Here is a 17,935-nt window from a genome sequence, read left to right as displayed (position 1 = left end):
CATAAAAATAATACCAAGTTTAACAGAATCAGAAAAAGGCAGTGAGTTTTGGAGTTAGGCTGCCATAGAGCCATACTTTGGAACCTCCATGGTAAGCATATGATGATGGGAAAATGATTTATAACCTCAGAACTTCCTTGAAAAATTGGGAAAAATATTAACTATCTTTCAAGATTGTTGTATGGATTTAGTAAATTAGGTAATATGTTACCACAGTGTCTGACATAGAGAAAGTACACAATAAATTATAGATATGGTGGCAATAATCATCAAATAATTTAAATTAATCATAAACACAAATAAATTAGGACAATCTTTTCAGATGATGATGGCAATAATGTTTCTTAAGGCTTAGATTACATACTGAAATGCTCAATAAACATGTTTAAGTTCTGAATGTTATGATCTCTTAGACTGTCTTACTGTTATTTTGTAGATAAGAACTCCTGTTCTGTTATGTGCTGGTACACAAGTGTCAACAGCAATGGAAATGATCCACACTCTCTCAGAGGAAGCCACAAGTTTAGCTAACAAAGCTAGAACATATTCAAACTACCAGGATTCTTTCCATGATGCCCAATCTCAAATGTGTTCTCTTAATATGGAAGAGATTACACAGATTGTGCTTTCTGACGTCTCTGACATTGAATATGACTTAACCTTGAGGAAACTATTATGGGATGCACAAGAGGAATGGGGAACACTCTTTTGGGAATGGAGGAGTAGTACTCTTCATAGGATTGACATAGAATCAGTACAGAGAAGTGTTTCAAAATGGATGCACATAATCTTTATACTAGAAAAAGGTAAAAGTGTCTTTCTCAAGTTTCCCCACCTAGGATTACACACAAATTGTCCTCTGGGCCAGCAAGTTCACTGTCCTTGGCCTTGTTTCTTTACCTGTTCCCAAGGGTTGACCATTAATACCTGGAGAGACCGTATTGGAGTATAGGTAAGAATCATTTCCTGAGGCAAGAGAGAGATTTGCAAAAAAATTTTTTAAGTAATTAATAACAGTTTTTGTATCCTTTAAAAGTTGGTTCCCTAGGTAGAACCCTAGACACTTCACGATGATTCTGCCTCTTCTAAGGGCCAGAGATGTTTAGATGATAAGGGCCTACGTGCAGAATCTTTTCCCAAATCCTCACTGGGTATGCTTATAGTATCCTTTGGGCAGGGGGGAAACAGCTAAGAAGTCATTTTGAGAAGTTTCCCTTCTGCTGATCATCAAATTTGAAATCTTGCCAACGCAGAGATGCTGTCCTGTGTGAGCAGTTCTCTAAGATCATATCCTTTCCAAAAGCAAGGTTTGCTTCCTCCTGGCAGAGAATGTTTTTCCTTTTTAAACACCTCCCTTTTCTCTCAGCTCTCCTTCAAGCTACAATTTCCTCTCCAAAAAAAGTTTCCTCTTAGAAAAGTTTAGAAAAGAGAAAAATTAGGGACAAATTACCCACAGTCTCAGTGCTTTAACATAACACTCGTTTGTGCATTTTCTCTCAATATTTTGTCCTATGTCTGTTTTGGAGAACAGTGTATGAAGAAACAAGTAGACAATACCTTCGTTTAATCATCATTTCCCATATAAAATCTTGCTATTTGCCAAAGCGTAGACTTGCAGAAACCAGTTATTTTCTTGTCTTTTTATTTAACCAGATCTTCAAAAACATTTTGTTATTTGACATGGTTTTATAATAGAAGCCCCATCTATACAAACTGGGTATTCAAGAATATGGGATAGTTTTCAGTTCTCCTGAGTTCCCAACTTTGGCTATTCCTCTGCCCCTCCCGCTTTCTTTTATAAGTTGAATAAAAAGGTGGTAAGAGTTGAAGCTTCAACTGCATAGATTTTGAGTCCTCTTCCTCAATGGTTTGTCAGTGCCAGAGGACAGACTAGTGCTGGTCTATGGCAAAGTTTTTACCTACCTTTACTACATTTCAGTATTAAAATATTTTCTTTGTGAAATGATGGTGACATTTTTTCCTTTGATGTTCTTCCTTACTGAGCAGAATTTAAAAGCCTAGTCTTTTGAATGTGTATGTGTGTACCCATCTGTCTGTATATCAGTCTTCTCAGTGAAAATCTGGGAAACCATGTGGGAGCTTGCTATCCCTAGTATCAAACTTTCCAAGATAACTTGACTCTGATGGTCTTGAGTTTTAACCACCAGTCCTGATAACTATTCCTCTTTATTTTGTAGTTGATTCTTAGGGGAGGGTGATATTAATAAAACTCATTAATTTAGTGCAGGCTAATAACTGATAAAGTAATATTACATTAAACCGCAAATTTATTTTCTGGTTTTAAAAATATGATGAAGATATCATAAGCCTACTGACCCACTGCTGCTTTATAGGTTTACCTAGAAACGACATGGTAACACGTCTTAAGGAATCAGTGAAAGATTTTAAACAAGAGCTGCCTATCATCACAGCTCTAGGAAACCCCTGTCTCAAGCCAAGGCATTGGGAAGCTCTCCAGGAGATGATTGGAAAGTCAATTTCTCTTGATAAAAACTGTACAGTAGAGGATCTTCTGGCGCTCAAGGTAAATTAAAATAGTGGAAAAAAACAGGTTGAAATACCAGAGGTGTCAATTTTAAGTAGGCAAGTAAATCTACAAGGAATAGGAATTAGAAAAGGAAGAAGTTTGTCAAATGTCTGGAAAATAGGAGTAAATTAGTAGCTGATAGACAATAGGAATTATGTTTAATTGGAGATATTGGGTAAGCCATTCATTATGCCATTATTATCTAGATGATTAGAAAACAGTAGTACTGGTTTTCATATGTGACAAATGAAATTAGTGTCTTATTATTTAACAGTGCTACTTCTTATAGAGAATCCATTTTATAGGAATAGAAAAATAAAGACTACTGTATATATTAAAAGCATATTAGGATAACCCTACCAATAACTTGATATTATATTTAAACTACAGAATTAGCAGCTATTTGATTTGGCATGCAGGTTTTGCTATAAAAATAGAATTTCCCCATGATTTTCCAAGTTAAAATGTTTCTATTTTCATGCTTAGCTTATAATAAGCTTCATTTATGTTCCATGTTTCATAGTTGACAGTGTCTAATGTAATCAAAAATAGTATTTTATACTTATAATTTTTTACTAAATGATCTGTTGTAATGAGGAAATGGGAAAAAATTTAAAAGAATCTAAAAAGAAGAATTTTTAAAAGATAACTTCAATTGATTTTTTTTAAAGATTGGTGCCTGAGCTAATATCTGTTGTCAGTCTTCTTTCTTTCTTCTTCTTCTTTTCCTTCTCCTTCTTCTCCTTCTTCTTCTCCCCAAAGCCCCCCAGTACATAGTTGCATATTCTAGTTGTGAGTGCCTCTGGTTGTGCTATGGGGGGTGCCGCCTCAGTATGGCCTGATGAGTGGTGCTGTGACTTCACCCAGGATCCAAACTGGTGAAACCCGAGGCCACCAAAGCAGAGCATGTGAACTTAACCACTTGGCCATGGGGCTGCCCTCCAATTGATTCTTAAAATTAGATTACGTTATATCTCCAGCCCTAACCTCAGCCTCCCTCCTGAACTCACATATCCAGTTTCCTATTCAATATCTCTGCTTGCATGTCTAAGAGATGTCTCAAAATTATGTCCAAAAATGAACTTCTCATTCTCCATCTCCCAAATTCTACTCTTCTTCTCTCTTCCCTATCTCACTTAATGGCACCTCTATTTTTTCCAATTGCTTAGGCTAAAAATCATGAAATAATCTTTGAATCTTCTCTTGCTCTCTCACTTCTCATCCCATCTGTAGCTCTCAGCCTCTCCTGGATGAGAGCCTCCTAATTGATTTATGTGCCAAGAGTGAATTCAGCAAAATATCTAGATAATTTCTGAACATATAGGTCAACGCCAATGGCTAGGTTTATTCACACCAACATTCCAAAAATCTAGCACAATTTCAATGATATTTTCATTTTCAAAGTCTTGGGTTATTGGACTCATGCCTGGGCAAGTCAAGTAATGGGTGAAATTTGGCTGACTAAGCATAGCAGCAAGCAATAAAAGTTAGAGAAGACATGCATAGAGGGATCAGCTGGTGGCATACATGGGATTGGTGACCTACAATACCTCAGAGGATTCCAGTGAGCTATCCTTACATTTCTAACATGAATAGGTTGTTTAAAAAGGAGGTCCCACACAGTTTTTGGGGGACCCAAATTAAGATAATTCAACATCTGAACAAAAATGAACAAGGTCTTCAGCCTCTAAAATGCTGTAGCCAGGAGTCAGAGGAACTCCTTCTTCTTGAGGTTAATTATTATAGTAGTCAGAGGGGATAAGCAGGTAATCAGCCTGTAATCTTAAGTGAACTCTAAGACTTCCTGGATGACTTTGATCATCCTGTAGAAATTCAACAACTTATTCAGTGTAGTGTAAGTGCCTAGATGGACAGGATTTGGCCGGGAAACTCAGCCTTCGTTTACTAAAGGATGCATATCTTAGGGTTGACTCAGAGATAGTGGTCATGCTGCAAGACTGTCCAGAACAGGCTATGATGGACGTTCATTTGCAATCAATCAAATGAATAAATTATGATGTCATGTGACAATCATTCTGTCCAAGATGTTATGCAGGCTCTGAAAAGCCTGTGACATGAAAAGCATGTCACAAAGTAAGTTAAGAGGAAGAGGTCAACAGTATGCATCCGATGAACACAATTACTTTATGGTTGACCATTTTTACTTTTTTAGAAAGCCATGTGTTTTATAATAGAGGCAGATAATTAAATATGGGCATTAAGATTCATCTGAAACCTCTCAGATATTGCTAAGTCAATCGGAAAATCTGATCATTTGTCAGTCAGGTCCCAAACCTTGACCATAAAGATTTGAAAGGGCTGGATTCACTTGGTTGAAATTTTGCTTTACACAATACCACTGTCTGGATTTAGGTTTTTAACCATTTCAGAATGTCATCATTAGGCACAAAGTGCTTTATTCAGCTTATAAATTTGATGGCCCTATGGTTTCTTATCTGCCTTTGGCTGAATAATCAAAAGGCAGACCTCTTTCCCAAAGATGTTACTTAAGGCCATAGGCAGTCAGCTGATTCCACCATTCCTATACCCATCTTTGGCAGACCCATAAGAGAGATGATGAAGACTAGTCATATTTTTTCATAGTTCCCACTGAATTGCATTACCAAAACAGGGATTAGGCATCACTTTTTAACCCCACGTAGGTGACACATGGGAGCAGTGTTAGATTCTTCTTTCAAGAATAAAAACAATCAGCCCAGCTCATTAATTCTAAGATGTGGAGATGAGAAGCTCTCTGTGTATCTGTATTACAGTGAGTGAATCTGGAGATCTTATATCAGGATCTTGTCCTATGGGAATTGGCAATCAGTGCACATGGAAAGAAGGCCTATATATACTCTACTAGTGTATTCTGAGAGACACTTATCCTCATGGAGCTGTGGCAAAAAAAGGGAAGCCATGGAAAGCTGTGTCAATTAGAGTTACATTCTGTCAGATGATTATATCCCAAGAATTACTACAGAAAGTAAAAGCATGTCACAAAGTAATTAAGCAGTTGGCATTAGTGCAGAGAAAAGAAAGGTGAAAGAAATAATACCATCTGCACATATACAGAAGGTGCTGTTAACTATTCTTTACACTGACTAGAATCAGAGAAACAAGCATTGTGGTTAGAAATTTTCACTGAGCATGAGGAATGTGAAATAGAATGATTAAAAACTGAAAAGGGCTATGTCATGAAGTCTCTGCTTAGGATGTAAACCTAACTGGAATTGGAGCTTCAGTACTTCTGATGTAACTTCAACATGTTAATTTAAATCTTCCATTTTAAATGTGTCAGGAATTATTTGCTCCACTGGATATTAAAAAGTAATTTTTTCATTTTAGATGTTTCAGTATGAAGATAAAATAAACGAAATATCAACCTCAGCAACTAATGAAGCTGCTCTTGAAAAAATGCTATTTAAGATTATTGATCTTTGGAACACTACTCCTTTACATTTAGTTCTTCATCAAACAGAGGGCAACTCGATCCTAATAATTTCATCTGTAGATGACGTATTAGCTCAGTTAGAAGAGTCTCAAATCATATTTGCAACAATTAAAGGATCTTCCTATCTTGGGCCCATTAAGGTAAATATCATGGCAAAGGGGGAATATTTTAATTGTCTATAGTTTTATTTATCACTTTAATTTTTTTGCATTCTGCAAGCTTTTGAATTGTATAAATCATTCATATACTTATATAGAAATGAGATTGAATATTTGGTAGTTTGAATGCCAAAAATAACTTTTTATGGGAACATTATTAATTGTTCATGAGGAAATGTCAGAAAGTTCAATTTGGGCAGACAAGATAAATTTAGATCATATAAAAATATGGCCCTATAAATCATGACTTTTACCGGCAGTGCCACTGCTGCTGGAAATATCCATAGTTCTGGCAGTGCCCATGCCAAACCACTGCCTTGCGATTCTGCTTGCTGAAGATGAATGCTTCATTTTCATTTCCTGAACTATTGTTCTTAAAGGTTAATCCTACCTCCATACCTGTGTGTCCCTACTATTTTATCTAGAACAAACAGCAGCCTCCACATCTACTCAAGTATAATTAGGAATTAAACCACAGGGTCAGCTTGCAGTCGTTGTTCCCTGTTAGTCTCTCTCTGGGGAGCCCAACATCCAATAACATAGCTAAGAATCACTAAAACTTAAGGAAATTCAACAAGATATGTAATAATATAGAGATATTTAATAGTAAAATTAACATAACTGATTACAGATAGAATGAGAGAGAGAAATATGTACTCAACAAATGGAATTCACATTATTTGCAAACAGATATTTAGAGAAAATGTCAATTAATTGGACCTTAGAGAAAAGAACTCAATAAGTTACAAAAAGGGATAAACCTTAGACCACATGCTCTAAACATGAGGTAAAATAAAAAATGAAGAACAGAAAAATAGCAAAAAAAAAAAAAAAGACAACAAAATCATTCACAAAAAAATGGAAATTTAAAAACAACCATAAGAATATACAGTAAATATAATCAAATTTTTTTTAAAGTAGAAATAAGCAGAAAGGAGAGAGTTATAAATCAAACCTTGTCACAATTGGCTAGAGCCCTGTAAAAAGGAATATTTAGAGAATTAAATGCCTTTATTAAAATGTAAAATTTAATAAAGGATAAGTTAGGCACACTCAAGCTGAAAAATTACAGCACACACACAGAAAGACTTCCACTTCCAGGCAAGATGGAGTATACGGACGAGATATTCCATCCTGCCCGAAATACCCAAAGCAGAACAGAAAAAATATATGGAAAAATGGTTTTTAGTACACTGGACATCAGGCCTTGAGGGACAAGGATCCTTGAGAGATGGAAAACAAACTAGGCAAGCCCTATGATTGCCCCAACTTACTGCCTTGAGTTTCTAGGCCTTGACTGGGGGTAAAAGAGAGGAATCAAACCAGAGCCTGATAGACTCCCTGATGTTAAGAGATGCTGTTGAAAGACTGAGGAGCCAAAGGAGGCTAGAATTTGTAGGATAAAGTAACAGGAAGGACAGATCTGCATGGAATGAGAACTTCAAGGATCTGTGGAAGGTCCCTACTCAAGTATTCAGCAGACCCAATCACTGGCATGTGAATGTAAGGAAACTACTCGAGACCAGGGAAATGACTGCTTGAGAAGATGAGAGGGAACCATTCACACAGGGCTGGGAATAGTGCCCAATAGTGTTGTGGAATCAGCCACAACAGAAAACCTTATAATTCATGAGCATGAGATAGAGCACTTAAAAGGATTTTGCCACAGTAATATAAAATAATTAGCCTAGACTAAATGCTGCTCTTATTCTCCCTAAAAAATCTTAAAAGCAAAACCCAAAATGATGTCGCTGTGTCTAAGTAATTTAATTGCACTCAAAACAAAGCTCAAGAATATTTATAGGAAAACAAAAATATCCAGTACCCAGTAGGGTAAAATTCACAACATCTGGAATCTAATTAAAGATTATCAGACATTCAAAGAAGCAAGAAAATGTAACTCATAATGAAAAGAAAAATTAACCAGTGGAAATTGATGTGGAACTGACACAGATGTTAGAGACAAGAACATTAAAACAATTATTATAACTACATTCCGTATGTTTGAAAGTTAAGTAGATATGTGAAAAATATTTTTTAAAATACCAAAATCAAACTTCTAGGGATGTAAACTATAATATCTAATATGAAATATACACTGGATGGGATTAACAGCAGATCAGATATTGCAAGAGAAAAGATTAGTGAGTTTAAAAACGTAACATTAGAAACTATACAAAGTGAAATACAGGGAGAAAAGATAATTTTTAAAAATGAAAAGAACATCAGTGACCTGTGGGAAAACTTTGGGCAATATCATAGACATGTAATTGGAATTTTCCAAGATGAAGAGTGAGAGGGAAAAACAGGAGGAAAACAATTTGAAGAAATAACGGCCAATCTGTTCTAAATGTATTGAAAACAATAAAGCCACAGATTTAAGAAGCTCAATAGACTCCAAGCTCAAGAAACATCATAATCAGTTACTCAAAACCAGTAGAAAAAAGAACACACAAATTACCAACATCAGGAATAAAAGGGGTGACATCACTACAGATTCTACAAATATTAGATGGATAACAAGTGAATATTATGAACAACATTAAATCAATAAATTCAACAAAGATGAAATGGACAAGTTCCTTGAAAAACACAAATTACTGAAGCTCGCTCAAGAAGAAATTGATAACTGGAATAGACCTGTATGTACTAAAGATATTGAAATGATGGTTTAAAATCTTCGGACAAGAAAAAGTCCAGGTCCAGGTGGCTTATACAAAATATTTAAGGAAGAAATTATACACAGACTCTTCGAGAATACTCTAGAGGAAGGAATCCTTCCTAACTCATTCTGTGAGGCCTGAATTACTCTGAGACCAAAACCAGACAAAGACATTGTAAGAAAACTAGAGACCAATAGCCTTCTTGAATACAGATGCAAAAATTCTAAACAAAAATTTCCAAACAAAATCCATCAATATATATAAAGAGGATGATGTATTATAACCAAGATGGAGTAATCTAAGAAGTACAAGGTTGGTTTAACATTCAAAAATCAATCAATGTAATTCACCACATTAAACTAAAAAAGAAAAGCCATATGATCTTCTCAGTACATGCTGAAAAAGCATTTTACAAAATCCAATGTCCATTTCTGATTATTTTCTTAAAAAAAACCTCTCAACAAACTAGGACTAGAAGAGAACATCCTCAACCTGATAAGGAACATCTATGAAAACCTGTGTCTAACATCATACTTACTGGTGAAAGACTGAACGCTTTCCACTAAGATCGGGAACAAGGATGTCTTCTCTCACCACTTCTATTCTACGTTGTACTGGAGGCTCTAGCCAATGTATTAAGGCAACAAAAAGAAACAAAAAGCATCTATATTGTAAAAGAAGAGGTAAAATATTCTTTTTACTCAGATGACATAATTGCCTATGCAAAAAGTCCAATAAAATTACAAAAAATGTAAATAAAACTCACTTTAGCAAGTTTTCAGAATACAAGATTAGTATACAAAAATCAACTGCACTCTATATAATTAGCAATGAACAACTGGAAATTGAAATTAAAAAATGTCAATGACAATAGCATAATAAAGAATATGAGATATTTAGGGATAAGTCTGACAAAAGATATGTAGGACCTATACACTAAAAACTACAAAACCCTGTGGAGAGAAATGAAAGACCCGAATAAATGGAAGATATACTGTGTTCATGCATCTGAAGATTCAATATAATTAAAATGTTCAATATCCCCAAAAGGATCTAGATGTGATGCAATACCAATCAAAATCCTAGCCAACTAGTGATAGAAATTAACAAGCTGATTCTAAAATTCTTATGAAAATGTAAAGGAACTAGAATAGCTTAAACAATTTTGAAAAAGAGGAACAAAATTGGAAGATCAACACTACCTGATTTTAAGACTTAATATAAAGCTACAGTTATCAAAACCGTTTTAGATTTGTTTAAAGATAGACAAATAAATGGAACAGAACAGAGAGTACAGAAATAGAGCCACATATATATGGACAACTGATTTTCCACAAAGGTGTAAAAACAATTCTGAGAAGAAACAGTAGTCTTTTCAGAAATGGTGCTAGCATGATTGGACAGTCATACACAAAACAAATAGATTTTAAAAACCTTCAAGCCATATCTTGTAGCATATACAAAATCTAACTCAAAAACGTATCATAGATGCAAAATGTAAAACTATGAAACTTCTAGAAGAAAACATCAGAGAAAATTTTTGTGACCTTGGGCTAAGCAGGTTTCTTCAGTGTGACACCAAAAGAATAATCAGTAGAAGGAAAAATCTATCAATTGGATTTCATCAAAATTTAAAATTTGTGCTCTTCAAAAGACATTGTTAAGGAAAAAAAATATGAGCCACAGACTTGGAGAAAATATTTGCAAAGCATATATTTGATAAAGGGCTTGTATCCAGAATATATAAAGAACTCTCAAAATACAAAGCAGTAAAGAAATGGGCAAAAGATTTAAACAGACACTTCACTAAGGAAGATATATGGATAGGAAAAAAAACACATGCAAAGATGCTTAATTTCATTACTCATCAGGGAAATGCTAAAGTCCCAATGAGATACCACTGTATAGAATGAGTAGAATTAAAAAGATCATCCCAGGGGCCGCCCCGTGGCCGAGCAGTTGAGTTCACCCTTTCTGCTTCAGTGGCCCAGGGTTTTGCCAGTTCGGATCCTGGGCGCAGACATGGCACCACTCATCAGGCCATGCTGAGGCGGCACCCCACATGCCACAACTGGAAGGACCCACAACTAAAAATATACAACTATGTACTGGGGGGCTTTGGGAAGAAAAAGAAAAAAGAAAATCTTAAAAAAGAAAAAAAGATCATCCTGTGTTTTGGTGAGGATGTAGAGCAACTAAAACTCTCATACACTGCTGTAAAAATGTTACAATCACTTACAAAGTTTCTTAAAAGGTTTAAAATACACCTACCACATGATCCAGCTATTCCACTCCTATGTATTTACCCAAGAGAAAGGAAAGCTTATGTCCATACAAACACTTGCACTTGAATATTCATAGAAGCTTTATTTGTAACAGTGAAAAATAGGAAGCAACCCTGGTGTGTACCTGGTGAATGATAAATATATGGTAAATCTATCCAGTGGAATACTACTCAGCAGTGAAAAGAAATGGACTATTGATATATGCAACAAGATGAAGGGATCTCAAAATAATTATGCTGAGTGAAAGAATTCAGACCAAAAAGAATACGTATTGTATAATTCCATTTATATAAAATTCTATAAAATGCAAATTAGTCCATAGTTTCAGAAAGTAGATCAGTGGTTGCTAGGGATGAGAGAGGTAGGTGTAGGAGGAAGAGATTACAAGAGGGTAATGGATGTGTTCATTACCTTGATGATGGTGATTGTTTCACAGGTATAAGCGTATGTCAAGACATCAAATTTACACTTTAAATATGTGCAGTTTACTTATGTCAATTACACCTGAATAAAGCTATTGAAATATAAAGTAGATTTTAAAAGGAAGAAATATGGAGGTAAATAACAGAAGAGAAATGTAAACGAGTTACAAGTGGTTCCTTCTGAGGAGCCAGAGTTAGAGGATACACCAGTCTGCTGGTTTTCAAATAAGCATTTTAGTATTAATTGGTTTTTAACTATTTTTCCTATTACTTTAATAAATATACTAGTCAGAAAAAGATGTTATATCCACAAAATGAAATTTTCAGAAACTAGAAGAATGAAGAAAACCTATAATTACTAACATAAACCCTCTCTAAAAGACATTATTGGGTTTAAAAAAAAAGCAAGTTACAGAACAATATGTAATATGGTTGTATATATGTGAATTATTAAAGATATTACATGTACATGTACATATGTGCAAAAATGTTTAAAGAAAGGAATGAAAGAATATACATACCAAAAAATTTGTATATTGTATAATAAATAAGACAAAATTGGATGAACAAGAATCTCAAATCTTTCCCCAAACTAAATATAATTAGATTTATATTTATTTATGTGACCCTCTATTAATTACTTGCTGTATGTCGGTGACTGATAATGACGTTTGATCTCAGTTTCTATTATATGACTCTTCTAGAGTATTTTATATATTTGGATTTGTATATATGTGTGATTTCATCATTGTAGGATCTTGTGGATACATGGGATAAAAACTTGACTCTCTTCTCTTACACTATTGAGGAATGGATGAACTGTCAAAGAAATTGGCTTTATCTTGAACCAATTTTTCACTCTTTAGAAATACAAAGGTAAAAAAATTAAAATAGGCCATATGCAGGCAAAAAACTGCACACCAGCTAATTTATTTCTTGTAATCCTTGAGAGAGCATTTCTTTAATGCACACTCTAAAACAATCCTACCTATAGGAATAGGAGGATAGTCTACTGAATCATTATTGTGGTGTTTTTATTTCATAAAAGATTGCAAGCATTATCTTTTTTTTTTTTTTAAAGCCTTATTTCTGAATTATTGATATAAAGCTATTAAGGACTGGGAAAGAAGTGTCAGATATGTCATTATAGTCCCTAAGCCACAATACTACATGTCTATTTAGTTCTGGAATATTAGTGTGGTTTTGGTATGAACAATAAACATGTTTCTTGGGGTTTTTTTTTACCCTGGATATGAATTTATTTTATTTTATTGAGGTCATAATAGCTTATAACATTGTGAGATTTCAGTTGCACAATATTTGTCAGTCACCAAATAAATGTGCCCCTTCACCCCTTATATCCAACCGTCTGGTAACAACTAATCTGTTCTCTTTGTCCATGTGTTAGTTTATCTTCCACAGATGAGTAGAATCCTACAGTATTTATCTTTCTCTCTCTGGCTTATTTTACTTAACATAATACCCTCAAGGTCCATCCATGTTGTGGCAAATGGCACAATTGTGTCTTTTTTTATGGCTGAGTAGTAGTCCTTTGTGTGTGTGTGTGTGTGTGTGTATATATATATATATACATATATCACCTCTTCTCTATACAATCATCAGTTGATGGGCACTTGGGTTACTTCCACTTCTTGGCTATCGTAAATAATGCTGCAATGAACATAGGGGTGCATAAGTCTCTTTGAATTGTTGATTTCAAGTTCTTTGGATAAATACGAAGTAGTGGGATAGCTGGGTTATATGATATTTCTATTTTTTTTGGGGGGGGGAATCTCCATACTGTTTTCTATAGTGGCTGCACCAGTTGGCATTCCCACCAGCAGTGTATGAGGGTTCCCTTTTCTCCACATCCTCTCCAACATTTGTTATTTTTTGTCTTGGTGAATATAGCCATTCTAACAGGTGTAAGGTGATATCTTAGTATAGTTTTGATTTGCATTTCCATGATGATTAGTGATGTTGAACATCTCTTCATGTGCCAATTGGCCATCTGTATGTCTTCTTTGGAAAAATGTCTGCTTATATCCTCTGACCATTTTTTGATCGAGTTGATTGTTTTATTGTTGTTGAATTGTGCGAGTTGTGGGTTGTCTTTTCGTTTTGTTCATGGTTTCCTTTGCCTTGTAGGAAGTTTAGTCTGCTCTTTAGTTTGATGAAGTCCCACTTGTTAATTTTTTCTTTTGTTTCCCTTGCCCAGGTAGACATGGTATTCGAAAAGATTCTTCTAAGACTGATGTCAAAGAGTGTACTGCCTATTTTATCTTCTAGGAGTTTATGGTTTCACATCTTACCTCCAAGTCTTTGGTCTATTTTGAGTTCATTTTTCTGTATGGCAAAAGATAATGGTCTACTTTCATTCTTTTGAATGTGGCTGTCCAGTTTTCCCAACCATTTATTGAGGAGACTTTCCTTTCTCCATTGTATGTTCTTGGCTCCTTTGTCAAAGATTAGCTATCTATAGAGGAGTGGTTTTATTTCTGGGCTTCCAGTTCTGTTCCATTGATCTGTCTGTCTCTTTCTGTGCCAGTACCATACTGTTTTGATTACTATAGCTTTGTAGTATACTTTGAAATCAGGGATTGTGATGCCTCCAGCTTTGTTCTTTTTTCTCAGGATTGCTTTAGCTATTTGGGGTCTTTTGTTGCCCCATATGAATTTTAGCATTCTTTGTTCTATTTCCATGAAGAATGTTATTGGGATTCTGATTGGATTTGCATTGAATCTGTAGATTCCTTTAGGTATGGACATTATAACTATGTTTATTCTTCCAATCCATGTGCATGGAAAGTCTTTCCATTTCTTTATGTCATCATCGATTTCTTTCAATAATGTCTTAACAGTTTTTAGTGTATAGGTCTTTCACCTCCTTGGTTGAATTTATTCCTATATATTTTATTCTTTTTGTTGTGATTGTAAATGGGATTCTATTCTTGAGTTCTTTTTCTGTTGTTTTTATTAGAGTATAGAAATGCAACTGATTTTTGTAAGTTAATTTTGTACCCTGCAACTTTGCAGTGGTTGTTATTTCTAATAGTTTTCTGATGGATTCTTTAGAGTTTTCTATATATAAAATAATGTCATCTCCAAACAGCGAGAGTTTCACTTCTTCATTCCCTATTTGGATACCTTTTATTTCTTTTTCTTGCCTAATTGCTCTGGCCAAAATCTCCAGGACTGTGTTGAATAAGAGTGGTTAGAGTGGGCACCCTTGTCTTGTTCCTGTTCTCAAAGGGATGGCTTTCAGTTTTTCCCCATTGAGTATGATGTTGGCTGTGGGTTTTTCATATGTGGCCTTTATTATATTGAGGTACTTTCCTTTTATACCCATTTTAATGAGAGTCTTTATCATAAATGGATGGTGGATCTTGTCAAATGCTTTCTCAGCATCTATTGAGATGATCATTGGTTTTTATTCCTCGTTTTGTTAATGTGGTGTATCACATTGATTGATTTGTGGATGTTGAACCATCCCTGTGTCCCTGGTATAAATTCCACTTGATCATGGTACATGATCCTTTTAATGTATTGCTGTATTTGATTTGCCAATGTTTTGTTGAAGATTTTTGCATCTATGTTCATTGATGATTTTTGCCTGTAATTCTCCTTCTTTGTGTTGTCCTTGTCTGGCTTTGGGATCAGGGTGATGTTGGCCTCATAAAGTGTGTTAGGAAGTGTTCCATTTTCTTCAACTTTTTGGAATGGTTCTAGAAGGATAGGTATTAAATCTTCATTGAATGTTTGGTAGAATTCTCCAGAGAAGCCATCTGGTCCTGGAATTTTATTTTTTGGGAGGCTTTTGATTACTGTTTCAGTCTCTTGACTTGTGATTTGTCTATTCAGATTATCTATTTCTTCTTCTTCTTTTGCTTTTGAGGAAGATTGGCCCTGAGCTAACATCTGTGCCCATCTTCCTCCATTTTATACATGGGATGCCTGCCACAGTATGGCTTGATAAGCAGTGCATAGGTCCATGCCCAGAATCTGAAGCAGGAACCCCATGTCACCAAAGTGGAATGCATGAACCCAACTGCTGCGCCACCAGGCCAGCCCCAGATTGTCTATTTCTGCTTGATTCAGTTTTGGTATGTTGTATGAGTCTGAGAATTTATCCATTTCTTCTAGATTGTCCAATTTGTTGGCATATAGTTTTTCATACTATTCTATTTGTATTTCTGTGGTTTCCATTGTAATTTTTCCTCTTTTATTTACTTGAGCCTTCTTTCTTTCTTCCTTAGTCTGGCTAACAGTTTGTCAATTTTGTTTATCCTGTCAAAGAACCAGCTCTTAGTTTCATTGATCCTTTATACTATTTTACTAGTTTCATTTTCATTTATTTCTGCTTTAATTTTTATTATTTCCCTCCTTAAGCTGACTTAGGGCTTTCTTTGTTCTTCTTCTTTGAATTCTGTTAGGTGTAGCTTAAGATTGCTTATTTCAGATTTTTCTTGTTTGTTAAGTTGGGCCTATGTTTGTCTCTATAGCTGAGATGTGTTTCCTGGAGGCAGCATATTGTTGGGTCTCGTTTTTTAATCCATCCCACAACTCTAAGTCTTTTGATTGGAGAATTCAATCTATTTACATTTAGAGTGATTATTGATACATGAGGGCTTAATGCTGGCATATTAGCATTCATTTTCTGGTTGTTCTGTATTTCCCTTGTTTCTCATCCTGTATATTTTGGACTACCAGTTCAGTTTGGTAGTTCTCTATGATGGTTTTCTCTTTATTTATCATTTGTGTCTCTGTTCTGGTTATTTGTTTAGTGGTTACCATGAGGTTTGTATAAAAATCTCATAGATGAGATGTTCCATTTTCTGATAGCCTCTTATTTCCCTAGACTAAGCCAGTTCTTTCCCTTTCCTCTTCCCTGTCTAAGTTATTGTTGTCACAACTTATTCCATCTTGTGTTGTGAGTTTGTGGTTAAAATGAAGTGCATTTATTTATTTATTTTGAGGAAGATTAGCCCTGGGCTAACATTTGCCATCAATCCGCCTCTATTTTGCTGAGAAAGATCGGCCCTGAGCTAACATCCGTGCCCATCTTCCTCTACTTTATACATGGGATGCCTGCCACAGCAGGGCTTGATAAGCGGTGCATAGGTCTGTGTCTGGGATCCAAACTGGCTGCTGAAGCAGAGTGTGTGAACTTAACCACTACACCAACAGGCCGGCTTCTATATTTATTTTTGATATTTTCTTTCCCTGTATCTTAAATGTTGTAATTAAGTGTTTGCTAACCTGTTCTGATAGAGAGCTTTTATTTTCTGATTTTGTCTGCCTGTTTATCTCCCTGCTCAAGGCTTTGTAAACTCCTTCTCTTTTTTTCAGGAATGAGGGCCTTCATGAGCATTTCTTGTTGGGGGGATCTTGCAACAATGAACTCCCTTAGCTCTTGTTTATATGGGAAAGTTTTTATTTCTCCATCATATCTGAAGGATATTTTTGCTGGATAGAGTATTCTTGGCTGGAAGTTTTTGTCTTTCAGAATTTTGAATATATCATTCCACTCTCTCCTAGCCTGTAAGGTTTCTGTTGAGAAATCCACTGAAAGCCTGATAGGAGTTCCTTTGTAGGTTATTTTCTTCTGGCTTGCTGCCCTTAATATTTTTTATTTGTCATTGACTTTTGCCAGTTTTATTACTGTATGCATTGGAGAAGATCTTTTTGCATTGATATAATTAGGAGTTCTATTGGCTTCTTTTACTTGTATTTCTAGCTCCTTCCCCAGATTTGGGAAGTTCTCAGCTATTATTTCTTTGAACAAGCTTTCTGCTCCATTCTCCTTCTCTTCTCCCTCAGGAATACCTGTCATCCTTATGTTGTATTTCCTAATTCAGATATTTCTTGGAGAATTTCTTCATTTCTTTTTAGTCTTAGTTCTCTCTCCTCCAACTGAAGCATTTCTATATTTCTGCCCTCCAGACTGCTGATTCTGTCCTCCATAATATCAACTCTGTTATTGAGGGAGTCCAGATCTTTCATCTCATCCATTGTGTTTTTCATCTCCAACATTTCTTATTGGTTTTTCTTTATAGTTTCAATCTCTTTTGTGAAGAATTCCCTCTGTTCATTAATTATATTTGTGATTTCATTGAACTCTATTTCTGTATTTTCTTAACTGGTTGAGTTTTGTTATGACAACTATTTTGAATTCTCTGTCATTTAGATTGTAAATTTCAGTGCCTTCAGGATTGATTTCTGGGTGCTTGTCATTTTCCTTCTGGTCTGGAGTATTAATATACCTCTTCATACTATTTGATGGAGTGAATTTGTGTCTTTGCATGGTGATAGGGTATGGTCACAGCTTCCACCTGCCACCACTGGGGGCGGGGTCCAGAGCTGTGTCTTCTGAGCCCACCGTGACCTTTGGCATTTGTGCCTGTC

At 35.2% G+C, this 17,935-nt stretch overlaps 1 protein-coding gene and 1 long non-coding RNA gene across 2 annotated transcripts in view; one reads left to right on the top strand and one right to left on the bottom strand.

Annotated features, from left to right (window-relative positions):
• Positions 1–17,935, top strand: part of DNAH14 (dynein axonemal heavy chain 14) — a 417,001-nt gene that overhangs the window by 141,924 nt on the left and 257,142 nt on the right. Inside the window, exons 19-22 of the mRNA XM_023632738.2 lie at positions 437–806; positions 2,355–2,545; positions 5,897–6,142; positions 12,285–12,406. Of these exons, the coding sequence (XP_023488506.2) occupies positions 437–806; positions 2,355–2,545; positions 5,897–6,142; positions 12,285–12,406 (929 nt within the window). The remainder of the gene's footprint in view (positions 1–436; positions 807–2,354; positions 2,546–5,896; positions 6,143–12,284; positions 12,407–17,935) is intronic.
• LOC111771349 (uncharacterized) overlaps positions 1–17,935 on the bottom strand; it is a 68,470-nt gene that overhangs the window by 7,211 nt on the left and 43,324 nt on the right. The gene's annotated exons all lie outside the window — the stretch shown is intronic.

This window comes from Equus caballus, chromosome 30 (genome assembly GCF_041296265.1).
Source record: "Equus caballus isolate H_3958 breed thoroughbred chromosome 30, TB-T2T, whole genome shotgun sequence".
Classification (NCBI taxonomy): domain Eukaryota; kingdom Metazoa; phylum Chordata; class Mammalia; order Perissodactyla; family Equidae; genus Equus; species Equus caballus.
Note: the sequence above shows the minus strand (reverse complement) of the source record. Positions and strands in the feature narration are given on the sequence as shown.